The 23,482-nt window shown below is 36.6% G+C and overlaps 2 protein-coding genes across 5 annotated transcripts in view; one reads left to right on the top strand and one right to left on the bottom strand.

Annotated features, from left to right (window-relative positions):
• The window catches only part of LOC103705755, a 32,885-nt gene extending 32,105 nt beyond the window's left edge, over positions 1–780 (top strand). For all 4 annotated transcript variants that reach the window (XM_039129992.1, XM_039129993.1, XM_039129990.1 and 1 more), the window contains one exon: positions 208–780. In XM_039129992.1, the coding sequence (XP_038985920.1) occupies positions 208–267 (60 nt within the window). In that variant the 3' untranslated portion in view covers positions 268–780. The remainder of the gene's footprint in view (positions 1–207) is intronic.
• A 6,253-nt stretch (positions 781–7,033) lies between these two features.
• Positions 7,034–20,051, bottom strand: LOC103705693 (basic leucine zipper and W2 domain-containing protein 2-like). Its single transcript, XM_008789512.3, has 8 exons — positions 19,904–20,051; positions 19,389–19,412; positions 17,039–17,144; positions 16,572–16,640; positions 13,381–13,874; positions 12,639–12,900; positions 10,624–10,832; positions 7,034–7,370 (listed from the first exon to the last, which is right to left on the bottom strand). Exons 1-8 carry the CDS (start codon positions 19,906–19,908, stop codon positions 7,304–7,306), a joined length of 1,236 nt encoding a protein of 411 aa, XP_008787734.1. The 5' UTR covers positions 19,909–20,051; the 3' UTR covers positions 7,034–7,303.
• Between the last annotated feature and the right edge of the window lie 3,431 nt (positions 20,052–23,482).

Here is a 23,482-nt window from a genome sequence, read left to right as displayed (position 1 = left end):
TGGGCTGCGAATTTTACCAATAAGACCAAATCGGGAGCATGTTATTCCAATCCATGTTCTTTCCCATGCAAAAATTATCCATAAAATAAAGTTTACCATGCTTATTGATTATTTTCCCAACATGGGCAAAAAATGACAATCCAAATGCCCTTACCATCATACATAATTGTATGTTGTGGTCTGATGTCATTTTTATGCTTCCTGCAGGCAAGGTTCTTTGCACCAGACAATGCAAAGGCACTTGTTGATCAATATTCAAGAAAATGATGGATTATAAAGCCTCTTATTCCACAAGATGGACAAAGGCATGCATGCTAGTCGAGGCTCTGTCTGTGTCATGACTGCATGGTTTCATCACTGCCTAAGCACCATCTCGGACAGCATCAAGTACAGTATCTTATGGCTCTCTCTGTTTGGTAGGTGTAATTTCATGGAATCAATGGTTGTATAGGAAAATGGAACAGGTTAATATCAGAAGCAAGAGGCCAATTTACAAAGCTTAATTGAAAATCAGAATTGTTTTCTGAATGGATATGGAGTTGATTTCTGAAGGGATGTGAAAAATGCTCTTGCGGTACATTCAGTCACCTGCCAAATGATTGTAAAATATGTACTTTCTTATTGCTGGATGTGCTAGTAATGATGTATGCCTCTTTCATTCCATGTAGTAAGATTTTTTTAGTTATTCTATTTTGTGCATTTTATCTGAAATCACAGGTTCAATGTATCATATGGACATGTTTTCTAAGAAATCTACATCCTTGTGAGGCTTCTCCTCAACTGCCTCATCATGAAGAACTTTTTTATCAAATTAATAGTCATTTTCCCCTCCATGTTTGATCTATTTAGTTGCGAGGCTTCTCCTCAACTGCGAAGATCATTGTGCCCGCAGATCAAGACAAATATTGCATAGCCATTGGCACAAAGAATTGGCAAGTTAAGAGATGGTTTCCTATTTGTATTCCATAGGTGCTAGCAGGCTGATGGAAATCTTCTAACCTATGCTCAATTCAGATGTTCACTAGCTCCTCGGACAGGATATAATCCACCAATGGATGGCATCGAGCCCTATATGTTAATATCGTAGGAGGAGATATGTGCAACTCAGGTATTGGGCAAATCATCCAAATGCCAAGTTAGCAGCATTTCTTTGCCTTAACAAAATCCAAATGGAATGCCTAGCGAACTACTTTATGAGTCAGTACATTCATCAGCATGAAATTGCTTGAGGCTTATGAATGATAGTAAAGTCTGATTTCGTATGAATCCTGTTTGATGTGCTGATGAAACATGTATATAATATCAATTGCTTTTATGAATTGGTTCTAAAAATGGCTTATCCAGGCCCAATTTGCCTTGAGGATTGTAATCCCAAGGACAGGGATTACAAGCTACTGTATTAGTTCATCTTTTGAGGGCAGTGTTACCCAATTGGTAAGTATGAGCATGCATCTCAAGGTAGGCCAAACAAAAATAAAAATAAAAGTAAAAAACATAAAAATAAAATCAAATAACAGCTGTAAATGACATCCAACATGACTTGGGATTTTTATTAGCTATCTGTATCTAATCACCCACCATTCTATAATATGCAGGTGGCCAGTAATTTAATTTAAACCAACATAATTTAATTGCTTAAGTGGCAAGAAAGGATATGTGATGCACGACCAATGGACCAACTATAGTATGTCATATCAGTCCAAACTGGACGGCATAGGGCGTATTGTACCATACCAATTCTGTATCGGTACCGGTACAGGTGGCGTATCGAAATTTGGTATACCAAAAAAATTCTGTACCGTACCGTATCGATACTATGCTAGTGTGGTATCGGGTAAACTTTGGGATCAACCGTGTTGCTTTTAAGCATGTATCTCTCTCACGCACGCTAACTCTACTCTGTTATTATAGGCTTGACGTACATCCTACAAACTGATTTAAGAGCATAGACAAAGACAAACCCCATGTTCCAGGAGCTGGGGCAGAGGATTTGGAGCTGCCAAAATTATATATATATAATTTAACCCTTTTCAGGTTAGAATTGAAAATCTGATCGTTTTATCTACGAACCATATGATTTGGCTACATCAATAAAACAAAATAATACTTGAAGAAGCGGATACAAGAAAGAAGGGGGAAAAAAAAAGGCATGAAGCAAATAACTGCACGTAGGAGTACTACCATTCACACGCGTCGACGGCAGAGCGGACACGCTGGTGTCTCCTTCAACCACTTACCCACACAAAAACTATGATAGACATGTAAACATGGCAGCCGAGCCAACTCCATCCCCGGAACGAAGTCCTCCAAACAAATGGCACAGCAGCTCCCCTCCCTGCCTTCCACCTTCTCTAAACCTTCCACCACCAGAGAAGAAGAACAAGAAGCAGAACAAGGAGGAGGGAAAGAAGAATTTATAGCTCCCGCCTCCTCGCTATCGTCATAAATCCTGAACAAGCTGATCTCCACCGCCACGACCACCGCCGGACACCCGGTGGCCGCCGCTATCCCAGCCGCCGCTGAAGAAAAGAAAGCAATGCAATTGCCGCAACCTTCAAGAATTTCGGGGCAAAGTATGCCCAGCTGGAGCAGCATGCGGCTTATGCTCTCCCGTCCCAACGACGGGTTTCGGAGCACCTGGAGCTCGGAGTAGAAGGTCTTGTCGAAGACCCGGCCGCCATCATCCATCTCTCCGGACTCGATGGCAGACATCACAAGGGAGGAGAGCCACCGTCGTCTCTCCGTCAGATGGAACGCCACCGTCGTCTGTCCACTGCTCTTGCCGAAGGCGTGGAGCCTCACAATGCTGGTGCTGTTTTCTTTGGTTGATAGGCAGAAGGAGGAGCCACGACGCTCGACATGGAGATCGTCGAAGCGCAGTGGCTGGGAGATCATCATCTTTTCGAGCTCGGAAGGACAGAGAGGAAGAGAGAATTATATCTGCTATCGGCTTTCTCTCGTTATATATGGGAGAAGGATGGAGAGAAGGGGTTCAAGCAGTTTCCGAAACTACTTTGGTTTCTTTTTTCATACATTTGGTGACCGTTGGAACTCGTATCTGAAGCGAAAAAAAGGAGGCCGCTGGATCGGGCTTACAGCAACGAACGTTTCCAAAGGTTTCCGTATCAGCAATATCCCTGGCTAATTCCTTATCAAGGCAGGAAAACCTATTCTTGGAAACGGTTAGATAAGATGGAACGCGTTCCACGAATCAGATCTGATCTAGTTATCGGACGCTCGAGATTTGGATCACAATTACAGCTCAAGATTTAAATTTCAGTCATTGTTTCCGCAATTCTCTGAGTATCTGAATTTTGATCAAAACAGTCGGAAAACCTCCACAAGCCTAAATAAATAAATAAAAATAAAAAGAGAAACAGAATAATACGAGAAAAATAAAAAAAATCCAAGGCAAGTTATTTCGCACAATTTTCAAGCATTTTGAATAGTCTAGGATTATAATTTATGTAGTTTTAGACTTTAAGTAGTTCCAGACTGAAATTAAGATCATATTGGAACAAAATGGATTAAGCATAATGATCGAAACAAAGCTGGGATAAGACATAGGAACATACCTGATTGTTGAGTATAGCAATACCAAAAACCACCTATAATATGAATTAGCAATATAGTGACATAAGAGTATAAGATTACATACATATATATAGTACCATATGCTGCCACAAGATGGCTCATCATGATCATGGCATGGGTGAGCAGCACTGGGAAATGAGAATAGTAATGAGAGAGAGTTTCCTCATTGGATCCAAAAATTGGTATTGTATTATCATAGGGGGAGTGATGCTCCTACTGTATGCAACTGTTGTGACTGCCCTCCTCTATAAATCTCAAAGGTATATATTGCACATAGTTCCCATAGCAATAAGCATATATACTACCCAAATAGTCTTACTCAAAATATGCCTTGCTAACTCGAACTGTAGCTAGGATCATGTGTATCAGGATATCATGCATGCTTTGAATATATGCCCCTCTATCTCCCTCCCTCGCATGTCATGCATGACAAGACTAATGCTCTTTTCCTTACCTATGTCATTCCTAAAATGGTATAAGTGAGGCTCATTGATGCGAAGATCAAATATAGGAGTGACCAGGCGACAGGTCTGTCAAAGTGTATATATTAATCAGATAAGGCGACCCTGATCAATCTCATAGGCGAACCGGCAAATCAGACTGGGTTCGGTTGGGTGCGGTCTTCCGAACCCTAATTGCAGACTAGATCTCTGAATCTTGCACATCGAGTGAGTTGGCCAATAGGCTGATTAGACTAGCTAGTTGGATCGTATCTGATTAGTAGCATGGAAGTGTTTGGTTGCGGGATATATTACTTAAAAATTTAATTTTATTTAAAAAACCTGGTCTTTTATTTTTTATTTTATTAGAAGATTAATAAAATTAAAGGTTTTAATTAGTTTTTTGAAATTTTTTATTATTCTTTTCTTTTTTCATGGATTTGCTGTAACCAAATATGCTAAGCGCGCTTTATTCTCAACCTGTGTTTTCTTCTACATCAATTTATATATATATATATATATATATATATATATATATATATATATATATATATATATATATATATATATATATATATATATATATGTATGTATGTATGTATGTAAACCTAGCTCTTATCATTTGGGAGTTTATCAAGAAATACTTCTATCTTTTACTCTCCTACAAAAAAGAACCGCATTAGTATAGTGATTATCCCAAAGTAATTCTAAGTTTTTGCTTTTGCAAGCTTATTGAAATGATTTTTCTGGGCCCCCTCAAAGCAAAAACATATTCGAATAGTTACATTAGAATAGTCTTCTCTGTTGTTTCTTCTAAGTGGTACTTTTGAGATACACTAAACAGGATCCAATTTTCAGCACATTCAATGAATGTGAAGAAAAGATTGATTATTGTGGTCCTATCTAATTCAGGTTCTCATTAATATAATTGTATTGATAAATATACTCACTGCTCAATGGCTTATGGACAATGAGTCAAGACCTTTTCCTTGCTTAGTCATGAAACCACTACCGAAGAAAAACTCTAAACTTATCCATTCAATTCTGTGATGATGGGCAAAAAGAAAATTTGGATGGCCTATATTATTTTTGACAATATATACTACAATACATGATAGTTGATTATTACAAGTCCCCCTAATTCAGACAATTCTATATGCCTGCAAATTTTGGTTTAATGTTATGAAGAATCCAGGTAATTACAAAGCTCAAATCTTCATATCGATTTGTCTGATTTTGATTAGGAAGAGGGATCTAACCAGATGGACAACTCTTTGCACACGAGTGATAATCACCAACATAATCACTACTTAAAATTCAATGATAATTACCTCGTCTGCTGTGCATTTCTCTTCTGAAGTTCTTTTTGGATCAAAAAATGAAACATATATTTATCCTCTTCTACAGCCACAGCAAATTATTACTCTAGCAAAACCCTTTGTAAGAAGAGCATACCCCAGGTATTGTTAACAAATTGTGATATATATATATATATATATATATATATATATATATATATATATATATATATATATATATATATATATATATATATATATATATATATATATATATATATATATATGTATATATGTATGTATGTATGTATGTATGTGTATGTATGTATGTATGTATGTATGTATGTATATCTTTTGAAAAGTTCAACTCCTCACATCAAAAACAAGAAAGAAAAGTTCAGCTCCTTTTCTTTTTTTTTGCGGAGGGTTTTACGGCAGCTCATGTCGTTTATAAACTGTTGAAGTCATTTTATTTCAAGATGCTGATATAAATGCTGCTTTCCTACCGTTGCATGAAAAAAAGCCTGAAACTAAAGGGCATGGTGCTCTGCAGGGGGCTGCAACTACCTCCTCTTTAGCATTACATCCAAATTCATCAAACGTAACTGAAAAATAATTTGTTGACAGAAATGAAGGTTCTAAGAAAGCACGAGATGAAGCTCTCAGGAAAGGTTCAGTTAGCAGCTTCTTAAGAGAACCAGCAGACAAATACAAGAACCTAAACAGCTGTTTTTTTTAGGGGGGACAATTCAAAAATCCTTCATATGTTTGTTCAAATAATCATCATGATTATTACTCTGATTTAAAGCATTCATTATTTTCACATCCCCGACAAATTAAATAAATCAAGTGCATCTCATGTGCAGAAGACTAGTACTGTAATGATTACAATATGAGAACCTTTCCAGACATGCATACTTGTAATCCAAAGTCTTTTGAGTTGCAGTCTGTGCAGCGCTCTTTCGTCCATCTATTTGTGTTCTGGAGATACGTAATTAAAAATTATGGTATCAACCCTCGAGATTCTTCAGAAAGGAAACTGAATCCTTGCTCTCACATGCGTTACAAGGTTTGATATTTCCTTTCAAACATGCTAGTTATTTAGTAGCCAATTGATTTTGCTTCAGTCTTCTATTTTTCTTCTCTGTAACTCACAATAATAAAACTGATGAACTACCATACACAAATAACTCATTTGATATGATAATGGACTTCGATTTGTATCTGGCTAAAAGGAGGAGTGGAGCCATCCTGGGTATGGATGGGTCCTCTCCCCCACGGGACTGGATAGGATCGGAACCCCTTTGAGAACGAACGCTGAGTTCCCAACGAAAATAATAGTAAAAGATAAAGCTTTGAGTGGAGAATAAAAAGACATCATTCATTTTTTCAAGATTATGAATAACAGTTTCGAAAAAGGTAGTTTATCATGGTAATAGATGATACACAAGCTTTGATATGGGCTGCATTACTTGAGACTATTCTCATTTTTCAGTTCTGCACCTCGACAAGCAGAAGAGATATCAAAGCTTCGAAACCCCTTATGCCATCTGATGAGAATCTACGAGCACAAACTTCACTTGGATTCAATGAACTGATACTCCAAGGCACTGAGCAGGAGAAAAAATGCAAACTAATGACTCCAACTGGCTTTCGAATTCCAAGTGAGTGTAAAGGGCACAACAAAGATGGATGCTGGCATTATCACTTCTAAAACCCGAATTTAAATATTATTATTTCACACCAAAAGTCCTTTCAAAGAAGTTGATACAGCTCTAATGCAAGCAAAAAACTGAGTGTGCAGGCGCAGAAACAGGTGCCGGCATAACTTAAAATTGTGATGAGATTTATGATTTTGGCACAGATTACATGTTATTAATTTTACTTGATACATGGAGACCCCACAGTAAATAATTGGCAGCAGGCATAGATTACTAGTCCCCTCCAACGTCACTTGTAGCCTTCCCGCATTCAGTCTTCCTCTTCAGCTTCCTCAAGCCAGTTAACAAATGGCTCCAGGGCTTTTACAAAAGTTTGCCTGCAACAAAATCACATGATTGTCGAAAAGAAACTAAGAGGAAAAATGAGAAATAAATAAACCAGCACAATAAGCACACCCAGTTATAAACAAAGAACCGATCCACCATCTCTTTCATATGTATCTCACCATCTTGTCAAAAAAAAAATCGAACAATATGCTTCTCAAGCCTTTGGATATTTTGCTAAACACTCTGTCCTGGTCTTTCTTTGAGAAAAGTATTTAACTTCTAATCTGATATTTTAGCCAAACGATTATTGCAGTTTGATAGCCAGATACTTCACTGTTAGAATCATAATGGGATTTATATATCCAAAATTACATGTGGATAATATGTTGTTATTTTGAGTAAGTTGATATGTGATGAATGAAGTTTTCGTTGTTACCGTACTTCTTTGAACCTATCCCTCTGTCCTGTATTGAAAAATTCTATAATGTCAGCCGGTAGAATTTTCCAAGTCCACTACTGTGAGCTACTCATAGATCTTGATTGTAAAGTAATCATGAGATGTTGATAAATGGTGTTGATAAAGTAATCATGTGGTGTTAGCAAATGTTGTGAAAGTGGCCTTTGTTTTTTTAAAAAAAAATTCTGAAATAATTACAGCTTTGTTGCAGGACAAAATTCTGGAGTTGGTTTACTAAAAGCGAAGCTTTATAACCACAGTGAAGGTTCTTGCTTCCATCTTTTTATTTCCTCCAGCAATGCTTATTCTGTATAAATTGTTAGTTTTCCCTTCTATATTTCAAAACTTAGCACATAGGCCAACATTTCATTCCTTAGTGTTACATGTTAATTTATTATTTTCATTTTCTCAGCAGAGATAATTGCTCCATTCATGATCATTTTTTGCAATTCTAAGTTATGGTACGTTGGCTTCTTTGGAAGCTAAATATAAGATAGACCAGATGTACAAATTCCACTTACAAACTTATCCAATTTTACCAGTAATAATTTTCTTATTTATTTGGATGCACTATATATTTTCTCATGCATCATATGAGTCCTTTTGTTTATGATCTAAACCACATTTTACTATGTCAATATGCGTGCGTGACAATGTTCTTTTTTTAAGTCAAAATAATCATCACCTTGACGGCATACAACAAACACATGACACATCAGTACATCCCCACTTCATAGTCCTGTTATTATTTATTTTGGAATGCCCATAACCCTTCACAGCATGTAGGATGCAAGTGGGTCAGGTTGGATTGAGGTTTTGCATAATACAATCCTAAATATCTGAACAGGGTCAAAAATTTGAACCCAAGCCTAGTCCATTTCCATATGTGTTGGATCAGGTTGGATGAGGATTATTTTATATTTTTTAGGTCGAATTGGGTCAAAGATAATCCAAAACCACAAGAGACTTGCACAAATTGGTAAATCATATACTAAATATATTATGCAAGAAAATAACATTTAAATAATGCATAGATAAAATCCAAATTTGTTCAACATAAGATAACTGCATATAAATTAACATCAAGAATACAATCTAGTTACTAACTCACAGAAGTTTAAAGAAAAATCAGTTTATTTAATTTGGTCCTTCAGTGATCCATTACACTTCTCAATAATCCAAAAAATCAGTTTCTTTAATTTGGTCCTTCAGTGATCCCTTACACTTTTCAATAATCTAATCCAAGCTAATTCAAATGATTTAGGTTAGGTCTAGACCAGGTTTATTTTTGGGTAGGTTGGTTCCAGAACATGTCCATCTAATCCACTTGCAGACCTAACTGCAAGCAACTGGTTTAGATTGCTTTGTCCCTAATTAATTGTAATTGCAGCATAAGACTTGGCACAATGGAAAGGTTCTCCTGTTGTGACCTATGTGTCACAAGTTTGAAACATAGAAACAGTCTCTCCATATACAAGGTAAGAGTTCATGCATCTAACCCTTTCCAGATCCTGCAGTAGTGGGAACCTCGTGCGCTAGGGCGCCCCTTTTTTTAATTGTAATTGCAGCATCATTTCTCTCTCAACACAAGCACACAGATAAACATATATCCGCTTTCGTGCTTGTGCATGTAGGTATTGAGTTTATGTAAGACATTTTTCTGTCAAAGAAAAGCAACATTAAATGCTCCATACCACAGCCAGCAGTTTGACTTGGACATGTAAAGCATTAACTCAACCTAGTCCGACCCAAATTGACCCGATCTAGCAAACATGTTCCTTCCGGTATCCACAAGTCAACTACAGGGCAAGAAGCTTGCCTAGTTAATAGATCAGAGAAGGCTCATGTTGACGGTTATGAACTGTTAAGGTCTTGACATGGGAAAAAAGGATCATATTTCATATTTCTCCATAGACACTACCTACATCAAACTCTCATATGTACACACTACAATTTATTTTGGTCTCTTAAAACTTGTAATGGAAGTTGCAAATAGGTTTGCTAAGAGAGATGCACAAATCAAGTGTGAGATTAAATTTGTAATCTAAATAATAAAAGGAAGGGAGACGACCATAGCAAACCTATTATTGAATTAAGAAACCCTAAACCCAACCCACCCTTCCATCCCCTCCATTGGTCCAACTGCTTTCCCATCTTTCCCTTTCCTCCCGCCACCTCTTCTTCTCCTCTTGTTTTCCCTTTTGTCCTTTCCACTCCCCCACTTCAACTCCTTTGCCCACCCTCCACTGACTTGCAACTTCTTACTGGGTATTTTCAGTTTTGTCCCTCACACCATGTACTCCTCGTACTGATTAATAAAGGTTGAGGGATTGGGGGAAGTATTTCGCTACTTCCATTTTCACTCAAAAAAAAGATATTTTAAGTTTTGTCTCTTGAGCTATATAACTAACCCACTTGGACTCCTCTCCTCCCATCCTCCACTGACTTGCAACTTCTTGATATTTTATGTTCTCTCTCTTGATCTATTACATGTCCCCTTACATACACGGATGCATATAGAAATACATATGTAGATATACTAGCTAGTTTTCTGAAGTTATTTTTGACCCCCACTTGATATGAGCCCGCACCCCCCATCCCCAAGCCACACGCTGCATATAATATTTAAATTATTGATGGAGGTACCAACCCTCCCCAATCCACTGCCATGCACACTCCATGCCAATTGGCTGGACACATTTATTTCCTTTCTTGTTCCCTTTGCCATTGCTAATTTACAATTTCATAGAGAAATCCTATGAGATGTAACAAGATAAATAATAATCTTAGTCCAATAATAACCAAAAAACTGGCAACAAAGGATTAAGAGAGGAATAGTTGCATACCTGCCCTTTGGGTTAGCACCTTTACGAAACCAGTGAAGAATAGTGTCCTCAGCAAGCACATCTAGATCATAAAGTGACCTTATGATTTCAGGAAATAACTTCATCAGTTTGGCATCCTCATAGCATTGGATCTGGACTTTGTACATGAGTTCAAGTTCCAACTTCCCATTAGTACAAAAAGCATTCAAAAGTTTGGCCCATGTTCTGACCTGTAAAATTCTCACAAGTATGAAATCCTAATAAAATTCATTTTGTCGTGTAACAGTTTTCTTCATCTAAAAATTAACCCATAACATGGACAGGAAAGAGCTATGCAAGTTTAACAATGTATATCATCCTTATTGTATTGTAAAGCCCCAAAAATAAAATTTCATGGCCTTGATAACCATAGAACAAACTAGAAGTGCATTTATTTACAAAGTTCATAAACACTATCCATTTGCAAACTTATACAAATAATATGAAAAACAATTAATGAATGGCATGCAGTACATGGATAAGCTGTAGTTGGTAGGTTATTATACCATCATCCCCCTCCCCTTCTTTTTCTTCAATTAAAAAAAGGAGGAGGAAAAAGGGTTCAACACCATAAAGATGGATTGATCATGCTATAGATTGTAGATTTATCGATAAGAAGGGAAAAATGCAAGAAAGGCAAGAAGCACTACATCGCTAGACTGATCATGCTGTGGACGGTAGATTTATGGACGAGAAAGGAGGAAAGCCTGAAAAGCAGCATAACAAGTTGACCAATTCAAAAACTTAATAAGCGATCAAGGTCGTAAATTTGCTAGAAGTGCCAAAATGTTGAATTGTCCATGGCCACACAGATTAAAGCAGCATCACAAACACAAGAATTTACTGACATGGGTAAATGGGTCGAAGAAATGTGATGCAATAACAAAGTTGAAACCCAAAAACATGGGACCACATAAGGTGATATGGTGCTAAGTTGCTTCCAATTGAAGCAATATGGAAAATGAAGCACAATAAGTGTAAGTGTTCCAAAAAAACCTTAAGATATGGTTCATGAACCAAGAAGATCCTTTAAACTAGTGATTGGAGCAATATACGATGAAATATCAGTGAGTCATGCTGCTAAGGTTAGTGAAATTGTGCTGAACCGGCCGGCTAGGGGTGTATTAAACCGGACCAGTCGATTACCAACATGGTTCAAGCAGTCGGTTTCAGGATATAAACGCTTCGCCCCTCCTCCATTCAAAACTTCTCCCCTCTGTTGGATTTCAAAACTCTTAATCCCTGGATCCCTCCATCCCTGTCAAGTTGACAACACTACCATACGATAACGATGAGGTCCCGAACAAGTAAGTCTCTTTCTCCCCCCGTCTCTCTCTGTCCCTATCGTCAAATCCGGAGCTCTCGAAGCTCCCCTACGATGGCTTGAACTTCTCTCCCCCCTCTCAATCTCTCAGTCCCCATTGTTGAATCTAGAGCTCTCGAAGCTCCCTTGTAACAGCCCGAACCTCACTCTCCCTCTCTACCCCTTCTTTCCTCTCCCCTTCTCTCTCTCCTTCTTCGCCTCTCCCTGTTTCTGTACACCCTAGAACGGCATGGTGTGGACTCGTATCATACCAAATCTCTCACCAATCAGTACAAGCCCAGGTACCGGGTCGGTAGACCTTGCTCATAGAAAGCTAGCAATACGAAGTGATGACTTTAGAGGTCAACTTGTATAAGAGCAAGCATAAATACATGCATACACATACATACAAGGTAATGGCGTACCATACCATACCGTACGGTACCGGAGGAGCCGTACCGGCACTCGATACGCCGAACCGGACACCGTATCGGGCATAGTAACACAGTAACAGAGTGGCACCAGCATGAAGCCTGGTTGAGATGACATCCATTGCATAAACATATATATAGACATATAGATAGATACAGATATACATTATGCGCTATCATTAATGGATTATTAAATGTGAGAAGCTACCAAGAATCTACTGAATTTTCACTAAAGAAAGTTACAAGTTAGGAAGAAAAAAAACCTGGCGAAGAGCAGCATTTGCATTTTGCTGTTGATTTTTCCCAGACCATTGAACAGCATCCATTAATACATCCCACAAAATGCGTACAACCTCAACATCAGGCAACTTAGCATCTTTAACCTGTTGTTTTACAGTCTCTATAACTTCAGATATATCAGTCTCTTCTGCAATCTGGGTAGTCAATGCTGATTTCATTTCCTTTAGCTTCACCTCAAATATTTTCTTCTCATTGTATTCAACAAGAGCTAATAATCCTTCTTTTCTGAAAATATGAAAACATGAAGATTATAATGTAAATGGAGAAACACTCATCGACAAAGAATTAGTAAAGTTAAATCCTTCCTCCACCCATGCCTCATCACTATCAAATTGGAAATGACCTAAACACTACTGGAACTTTAAAAGGCACAGTAAATGCTCCCAGAACATAGTCTGCTATTGATAATATATGCCTGAGTTGTAAAGCATATTAAGACATGACCCCATAGCAAACAAGATGCAGAGAAACACACCGCTACATGTAAACAGAACAAAGGGCACCTTAACATCTAAACATCACATAATAAGATGTTCTATACTGCCAATAATCTCTACATTATCTGATTTAGGGTACCTTGCACATGTCAAGATTTTCAATAGGTGCACATATCAAGATTTTCAATAGGTAACTAATAAGTACACTTTAAAGTATTGGTTGAACTTTTTAAAGATAAAGAATATCTGATGGAAATGGAAGACTTACGTGAAATGCTCAGAAAAGCCCTCGGCAGAGCGTTTTGCAGTTGGGAAGAAATCAAGGAGATTATCCTCCATTTTACCTCGTTTCAAAAGCAATATAAGATCATCTAGACTGTTTTCAATCAGATATTCCTTGAAGAAATCAGTAATGAATGAAAGAACTAGCCCCTTGGCCACAAGATTGTCCTTGAGCAATGGCTGCAAGACAGTCTCAGGTGGAAGTCCTGATAGCTTCTGAGAAAATGTAAGGGCTGTGAAAATAGCAAGCTTCTTTCTCTCATTCTCCTCAAAAAGCTCCAAAGACTGCAAGAATTTCCGCATAACATTTTCAAGACTCTTTATCATAAAGGGCCTCCGACGCAAGATTTTCTGTATATAGAGAACAGATGGCAAGATAGCTTCACGTTTAGGCTCACAATCTAAAACAGAATAGGAGTGTCTTTCTCCTTCATCTGGCTTTATTGTGCCAGGTTGGGTACGGCCTCCAGTGAAGACCACCTGCAGTCAAACACAAGATAAAATTAGAATTTTGATGTTGATATGGAATTCACAAAATTTTGGATATGCATCAACTTGATGCAAAATCAGAGTGATATAAACATTTTAACTGATGACATACTTAAGTCCAACAGAGACACATGGCAGGAGATATTGCTTCGTTACTGCCACAACATTGATATCTAAGCACTAAAGAACTCACAACATCCCCCAACCTAGAATCAACACAGCATCACCTTTGCCCAACATGTGGCTTTCCATGTGGTGTAATTTAAAAAGATCAATAGATTGCAACAAGGAACTAAAGTTAGCAGTATATGTTAATAAAGATTTCAAAGTAAAGTAACATCTCTTCATATGAAATAAAAAAGTAAAATCATTCGCCACAGAAAGCATGCATCAATCTATTGCAATAAAATCCCTTTAAGTTGACTGAACTTCAATCTCCGTTATTAGATTTAATCATATGGCTTCACTGTGACCTGTAAATGGAAATCATTATACTAAATGCAAAGATAACTTAAACTTAGTGCTGTGCAGAAGTTGCATAAATCTGAACTAAGTGATCATCTCCACTATATTTTTAATATGACCGGCAAAAGAAAGCTTGCTGTGTTTGCGGTGATGGTGGTTGACATTGTTGACATGCTATAATAAAGATTTTATTTGGCAATCGATTAGAGAAGCCTATAGAAAAATTAATAAAATTGTAGAGAAATTCAATAATAAGTGAATAAGTTTCAATAATTCAAATAACATTATGATTATACTGATACTTGAAACTCTGTACCAACTGTGGCATATGATATTTTACATAGTCAGCCTCAACCGTATATAGAGTACTCCTAACAGTAAACTGGCATGCAGCTTGTCACAAGCTGACTATGATAACGGCCTTCAACATCAAATGTAGAATTAATCAGGCTCATGAATTCATGAAAATGCATGAAATTAGTAGTGATATTCATTGAATTCACTCAGTATTGTAAACCTTGTCACCATATTAGATGATCTTAGTCTAACAACTTCGCAATGTTATATTATGAAAAAAATTGCAGTCGGCCATGTTTACATGTTGAGCCTTCCCGTTTTGTTTTTGACCCAACTTACTGCCTAATTCCATTAAATTGTTTAAGCCACAGAAAGCTAACCCTTAGTCGTATTTTAAGTAGATAACCAGGGGTTTATTTAATAAAAAGATAATAATCTATTGAAGTGCATTAAGCCGTGTGCCTCCCCCCATCCGATGCTGGAGCATTCTCTGGACTCATGTTCATGCCATAAGACTGCAATCAAATGCAATTTGGCAGCCTGATCAGCAATAGAAGTCTACCATCATCAGTCCTTTTCATGTTTAATCAATTCTTTATACCATAGAGTTCTATAATGAAATTAGATGTCTTTTCTCTGGTATGCTACAATAATGTGAACAATGACCAATGCATAGCCTTCCTCATTTGTTTCTTTTAGAAGTCCTGGTTGGGCCAATAAGGGTTGGTTGGGTATAGACTACAACCCGATTTTTTGGATCTTGATTGGAATCAAATAAGTAGAAAGACAATGGGTTGCTTGCTGATTTCTCTAGAAGATCTACTTTCTGATTAAAAGAGCCCTAGTTTACTTGTAGGGAGAGCTAAAAAGTATACAATTAGGGATTGACGAAAACAAATACATAATTTCTTTTGCAAGAAAGGATTTCTTGTGGCCTGGTTGGCGCGCCTTCTCTCTTTTCTATTTTCTTATGCAGGTCAATCTATTCAACCCAAAATGTTGAGAATCCCATACCCCCCATGTTTCCCTACCACCAAAACTGTTGGGAAGATTTTTATACGCCTTTTGTTTGACCTTAATCTGAAATTTGATTTCTGCTATCTCATTTACAAATTCAGGACAGAAAGCAATCCATAAACCTCCTAATTTAATCCTTGCAGTAAGTCCTTCCACGTATTGTATGCTATCCATAATTGGTCCCACATCCTCATCCCATCTTTGTCTTCTCACCTTTCATTTTCTTATCTTTCCTGAAATATTTCCCAATTTTTATAGCATTTTTAAAGCTGGAAAAACCATGTGCAATCAAAATTAGGCTTAAATGCTGCAACATACTAATCAGAGGTTCTGGATCTCAGCCTTCATTTTTTCCCAATAAAAAACAAGTAAGACAAAGATGAGTTCCAAAAAAGTTCCTGGCAAATTGATACTGTAATGACTATGTACCCAAATCTCGATTTTTACTGAGATCAACCAGCAAAGGCGGAAAAGAGGAAAATTTTTACTGGTTGTCGTTGTTTTATTGGTTTTGGTTCTACAGTGATATAGCATGGATCAAGCTAAATCTTCAATGCATGAATATATGATTATATTTGAGTGAGAGTATGCCAAACCTTTTCTAGTAATGTTCATATGCCTTTAGTATTCAAATGGACAGTTTAACTATTGATTTAATTCAAATAAATGCTTGCAACTATCCATGAACTCTCTGACAGTTTCTTGAAAGAAACTTCATTTCTTCATACATCTGCATCTCACTTCTAAAAAATTCACAAACTAACAAAGTAACTCTGTAGAAAATATTGTCAACTACTGCAAAAATCAGTTCATGTGCATTTACATGCATGCACACAGACATGCAAGCAAGCACCTGAAAAAACCAAAGCAATTACAACACATTCATAATAAAGGAATATCTCGAATTACCTCAAAAAAGGTGTCACCATATCGTGAGAAGTTAAGATCTGAAGATTCGATGCTTTTGGCAACAAGTTCCTGTCAACAACAAGAACACAGTGAAACAACAGGAAAGACCACTTATTGACCATTAGATGAGGATGCCAATCAGAACTAATTTACATTCAGCAAACAATTAATCAATCTATTCCAACAGTACGTTGCCAAAGCAAGCCCGTGAGAATCATCTAAACCAACGCACATGCATAACTAGTAAAGAAAACCTACTGTGACAATTAACTAAGGAAATCTCCATAGATCATTTCAGAATTATCCACCAAACTATTCACAAACTTCTATATAAACAGAAAACTAAAGGAATTTTGCAACTTTAAAAGCTGAGCCACAACAAAATTAGTATTTTCCATTCTGCTGCTTATTTGTGATATATTCTCGTAACAAGAAATTGAAAAACAGTTCAACATAGGAAGCTTTACCAGATCACCATCATTATCCAGATATATCTGGACCACTGCATCCGCAAAAGCTGCAGGGTCCAAAGGTGCAGCTATATTCCGTTTGCGGGTCTTGATCCGTGTACCTCTGCATGAGAAATTAGTATTAGGATTAGTTTTTTGATAATGTATTACCAGCATCCTGAATAATATTAAATACTAAAAAAACAAAACAAAAGACAGCATAGAACTGGGAGCATCTCACATGGCTACTAGCCCATAACAAAAGATGCAACTAATATTACATCACTAGCAAATAACTTAGCCTACAACCAAAAGATACTATCCAATAGACTGAGAAAAATAGTACAGAGAAAGATAGTCGTCACTAGCATCATGGACATATGGACACTAATTGAAAAAAGATATATGTAAAACTTATTTATCAAATCAAAAAAAAAAACTCAGCAATTAAAAGGATTTAGAGAACTGCAAACTTGCAACTCAAGATATTAACTCAATTTTTGAGTATAAAAGATTAAGGTAGGAATTTTACACGAAAAATCCATTTTTGTAAACACAAGACAATTTTTTTTCTTTTTCTTCTTTCAGCAAAAACAATCCATTTTGAACATCTTTGGATCATAGCCATAATGATCTAGGATCTTGTCCAAAAAGCCTAGTCAAAACTAATCTAGGTTCCTTGGCCTTACATAAATAACTAAGATCTACACAATTCATAACCGAGGTAGGACTAAATACATGCCCACACAAGTCCCCACAATAGCCCTAACCAGTAAATATTAAAACAACATTTGTACATGGGGTCCACCCTATATTATATGTGCATTCACTATCAAAATGTGAAATTTAGCTAAATGTGCCCGTGCATTTAATTGTAGGGGTGTAATGGTTTAGTGAAGTCCAAACCAGACCATCTCTGCAAAAAAGAAGAAGAAGAAGAAGAAAAGAAAAGAAAAGAAAAGAAAGAAAAGAAAGAAAAGAAAAGAAAAGAAAAGTGAATCATTTTTAAAAAATAAAAATTAACGGTCTATGTGGATAGTCCTTCTAGATCCATAGGAAGACCCCCAATATTAACACCACTAAGTTGATGGATGCATTTGTTTTCCTTTTTTTTCATAGATTTCTTCCCCTAGTGATAAAATAATCTTCAAAAAGCAAGACAACACTTGAAATTTCATCAATGTGAAGAATCAAATAATCTACCTTCTTAAAGCAAAATTCAGCAAAACATATTTGTTCTTGAATCCATGGAATAAATGCCTAAATGTCAAATTTTGCTTCACAAATGCACATGGTTTTGGTTCTTGCTAATCCACTTGTTAATTTTTTTTTGTGATGCCCTTCAAAGATTATTTGCTTGTTACGGAAAGATAGTTATGAAACCATTAGGAGAACAAATATATTCATCACCGAGTGCTCATGTCAAGGGATCTATCTTTGGAGCCTCTCATATAGATGACGCTAATCATGACTTGATGAGGGAGTAGTACAATTTAAAAAAAGGAGATAAAACAGGATACATGGAAATCAAATCATCAAAAAATAAAACTGGCATATTTTTAAGATAAAGGATGCTAATATAAATTTAATTATTGCACTGGATTGTAATCCATTATTCATTTATTCCCTTATTATCAGCCACATGTTTCTTAAAATTATAATAGATGCATCTAAGAAGTTAAATCAGAATAACTAAATGAAAGGGCCATAGTTTAATAACTATGACAGGTTTGAGATAATTGATAAGTTCAAGAACCAAGAACAATGTTGAACATCTAAAGTTGTTTAAGAATGCCTATGGCTAGAAATTGTCGAAAGATGCATGGAAGGCCCAAAAAGTCGATAACAAATGGATGTAGGTTTTAACTATATGAGGAGATACAAGAGAATTTAATGTCCAATGCCCAAGAAAACCTTTTTCAGATATTGGTAGAGCAATATATAGATAGAGTCAACTCATCTCTACGTATGAAGATATATAATATTTTTCCTTTTAAATAATTAGCTAACATTAGGCACTTAAAGTCACACTAACATGATTTGGGAGAATCATATAATGAGAATGGACATAAAAGAAGGATAATAGGGGAACAAAATGTCTTTCCCAAAACCTAATCTGTTTGGATGCCTGAAACACTATCCCTTGGGGTTATTGGATTCATATTCCCTCACGTCCATCAATTGTATCAACCACAAGAAGGTAGGATACGAATCAAAAATTACAGATACAGCTAAATTAAAATAATAACCATGCAAAAGGTGCTTCTCCAATCCCATATCATGCAGCAAATCATTCAAGTTAATTTCTTTTAAAGAGGAATATATGTAATAATATGTAGAAATTAAAGGAGAAAAAAAGCCAGCGTACCCGAGAGTAGGTTTCTCCTTGGAGCTGCACAAGGAATCAAAAGAAAAAAAAACTGTCAACATGCAGTGTATAAATAATAAATAAATAATGTTTTTGAAGTCGTTAAATCAACCAAAATCGGATCTTTGTATCAAAAAATTCCAACAAGTCAGCCAAAACCTCAACTAAAATAAAAGAATATATCAAGAAAATCCTTTCTATCCACAAAATCTCACCCCCGTACCGAATCAACAATCATCTCGCAATCAGATGCCATCAGCACGAATAGAAAACAAATCCGAGTCCTCAAACACACTAAATCCACCAAGATCGGATCTTTCTCACAGGAAAACAACTCCCCAGATCCCATCAAAAGCTGACACAAGACAGATCTATAAACAAAGAACCGAAGCAGAAGATCTGCCTGAAACCTCAAGGAAATCTAAGAAAACGAGAGAAACGAGAAACAACACCAAGATCGGCACAACTGCGATAGATCAAAGACGAAAAGAATAGGAAATTTTATCTAATTTTACCTCATAAACCAAGACTGAGAGGGCTCAAGGATTCAGGGACGAAGAGGCGTTGAGACTGGTAGCTTTCTCTAGGGCTCGAAGGGAAGATAAGCGACAATTAACAAGCGGCAACCGGTTGCTCATATATATATATAGAGGGATAGAAATGGAAATAAAATTGCAAATGCTTGGGCGAAAGAAAAGAGGAGTGGAAAAAAACGATGGGGGATCGGGAATTTGGGAATTGTTGGGCCCTCACTCGCGGCGGAGGTTAAAAAGAGGGATTCGAAATTCCGGTGCTCACCCTCCACCGTCTAATCACCAAGTGGGACCATTCTTGTAGGTGCGTTGATGGACGAGACTCTCGGTAGTACGAATCTTGGAACATCGTGCTTATGTGGGCATCATCCACCGTTCATGCCAATGACGCGGTGCGGCATGTACCCACGAAAAACCTCTCAAAGCTTGCACAAGAGAAAATCATGTGAAGCATGCTACCTCCTTTGCCACGCCTTGTACAATATACATCTTAATGTTGGAACCTGAGATCATTTTGGGACAGAAATTCCCTTACTAATGGAGTCTGTTTGTTTTGTAATATCTTAATAAAAATAAAAAACTTGCAATATATATGTAAAGAGTTGAGGTTATTCGTATGTCTACATCTTTTTTCTTGCTCGTTAATTTTCTCTTTATCTATCTGTAAAGCTTTTCTTCTCCTCGAAATATGTATTAGGTTCTGGACGACTAATTTGTTAGATATGCATTATCTAATCATTGATTGTATTCCCGTTATTATTATATTTTGATAATTATATATCGATTTACTTAAAGGTGTGTATTGGATTGTTGCGGGTATGTATCAAAGAAGCTTACAATATGTGTAAAAACTGACGAGTGTGTATCATCTGGTCATATACTATGTATTGGTGAATATGATGTATATACTTGGAGAAATATATTAGGTCATTGAATAACTAATTTGCGAGGTGTGTATCACCTAGGCACATAATGTATACGGATGAATACCACGTTCTGAAAATTATAAATTAATTTACTTGAATGTGTGTGCTGGCTAACAGTTGGGTATGTATCCAAGAAACTTATAGCATGTGTGAACAAACCATCAAATGTGCATTAACCTTAACCTCTGTATCACATAACTCCAAGTTCTGTATTTGAAAATAAATACAAAACTTTTGTAATCCTCTAAATAACCCTGCTATTTTCTATTAAGTTACGAGATGGACAGAATCTACTAGGAAGCAGAGATCAATCCCAATATGGCTCTCGAGTTTCCAAATTTTTAGGTAATGTGGCAAAAAAGTAAGCCCGGTCGATATGATTTTCTTTGTATGCACATGGACTTTTGTTTCGTATAGACCTCATGGGAGGGGCGGACTCGGGTTAAATCTTTTTATGGCACGCGTGTTTGTTGGGCTATCGAATTCAGCTCGAGGCACTGAGATTTTTGCTATGATGCAATGATGGAAACTTTAGCTGCTAGTCAAACATTATGCTAGATTACAACAAAGTTGAGAGATTCATCTCATGTCCGAAACTTCGTGCATGTCCTTCCTTCTCACATCCACTCTTTCGAGATACCAGGGACCATGGCACCAAGAACCAAAAACTCTCCTCCTCCTCCTCCTCCTCCATTGCAACTTCGATCGACGATGCTATGACCCATGAGGTCATCATTGATCACCCCGTTGAACGAAGAGGGAGCAAAGTCTTTGAATGACAGTGGCATAGATGTTGGGGCAATAATGGATACCTTAGATGAAAGGATCGCTGGCCATCCATTAGGAGGATGACCGACGACAGTGGTAGTTGTGGTGTCGAGGGCATTGCGCACCCCAAAGACTCTATTTTGTTTTTCTGTTACGAAATTTCTTTTACAAAATAGAGAGACGATGCGAGAATTTAAGAATCTTTCATACATTGTCCTTTTTTTTTCAAAAATATTTTAAAATGACCAACATAAAGAATAACTCCTAAACAATAGTTTTCATCCATATTGCAAATTTTAGTAAGAGTTATTATCATTTTTTAACCGTTTGAACTTTTATTAGGGGCCCTCTACCATAAAACTAAATCAATAAATTGTCCAAGGACCTTGACATTTATGATGGATCAACATGGTCTAGAACCAATTAACATAGTGCAATCCTATCAAATAATAGAGAAAAATAATTTCATCTTGATGAATAATGGGTTTTGTTGAATCACTATGAGTTGTAGGCTGCATCAAAATTAACAACAATAGATTGACATCATGGGCTTTACTCAATGATGAAGTCTCTATGGCTTATGAGAAGAATCATGGTCCATGCATGAAAAAATTTAGATCTAATCCCATTTTTCTTATTTGATATTACTCTTAAAAATTGATTGTGATATAAATCAAGAAAAATAAAGTATGACCGGTCAAAGAAACATATTGTGTGGCAGTTGCATATTCCACATATGTCACAAATGTGGCATTATTTCTTATTAAGCTTGTTAGGCTTGATCACATGATATTCGGCTTTAAAAGAATGAGGAAGCGGAGAGAGGCTCACAGCCACACAAGGAAATAAAATAGACGCTGAGGCAAAGCGGGTGCTCAAAGGCACAAAAGAGGCAGAAGGAAAGACAAGAAAGAGGAGGAGAGAAGCAGGGGACGAGGGAGGGAACAAGGGAGGGAAAACCAAAAGGGGTGGAATGGGGTTCACAGCAATGAAAACAAATATAGAGAGAGAGGGGAAGAGAAGGAGATAGTAGGGGAGAAATAGATGTAGGCAAAATGATGGATACTGGATTTATTGTATTGTATTAAACACTGAAGTCATTTTCATGAACAACAATTAATCTTGATTGTATTGCATTGGTTGGCTTTTGTTATATATAGCAACTTAGTTGTTTAATTTATTTTTTATAAAAATTCGCTAAGCGATTATCTTGGCTACGAAAAATTGAGATATCAATTAACTAGAGCTCAGTTCTATCTTTCGCATATGTAAGAACTCATGCAGATGTGTATTTAGTTCACATGGGTTATATATTAGATAGTTCTTAGGTACTATATAGGCTAAGGATTTTAAATGACATCTTGTTGGTTAGTTCTTTTATGAAAGATTCTGGATTATTATAGTGCGAAAAAAAAGAATAAATCTTCCTTCATACCCATCAATCGTCGGATTATACCATTCAGCTTGCCATCATCTAACTTTTAATTTTATATAAGGATAACCAACCCTAATCATCAATATACATGAAACATCGAGACTTTGCTAGACCTTACGGTTTGTCGGCATTTATTATATACTTGACCGCCTCGCACCCTAAAATCAAATTTTCTCCCTATGCAGGATTCTGAGGCAACGAAATAATTATATATTTTTTGGATAATTTTCTTTATTTTTCTGATTTTTTTTCTTCTTCTTCTTTTTTTTTTTTTATTTTTCATAATTTTTGAAAATAAAAATATGTTTACAACATCATGCATGATATCGGTCGAACCAAGTTGCCTTCGAGTCTGGTTTCAAAACATTGCTGCGAACCCCTTATAGTCTTTTGCTAATGAGGATGGAGGTCAAGATGGGCCGGGTGGCCCAG

This window comes from Phoenix dactylifera, chromosome 9, assembly GCF_009389715.1.
Source record: "Phoenix dactylifera cultivar Barhee BC4 chromosome 9, palm_55x_up_171113_PBpolish2nd_filt_p, whole genome shotgun sequence".
Taxonomy (NCBI): domain Eukaryota; kingdom Viridiplantae; phylum Streptophyta; class Magnoliopsida; order Arecales; family Arecaceae; genus Phoenix; species Phoenix dactylifera.
The sequence above is the reverse complement of the archived record's forward strand: the minus strand, read 5'-3'. Positions and strand labels throughout refer to the sequence as shown.

Coding starts and splice junctions, on each gene's coding strand:
- LOC103705693 (XM_008789512.3), bottom strand. Junction 16,641..17,038: donor TGGATAATGATGGTGATCTG/GTAAAGCTTCCT, acceptor TGTTGTTGACAG/GAACTTGTTGCCAAAAGCAT. Junction 10,833..12,638: donor CAAATGCTGCTCTTCGCCAG/GTTTTTTTTCTT, acceptor AGAATTTTACAG/GTCAGAACATGGGCCAAACT.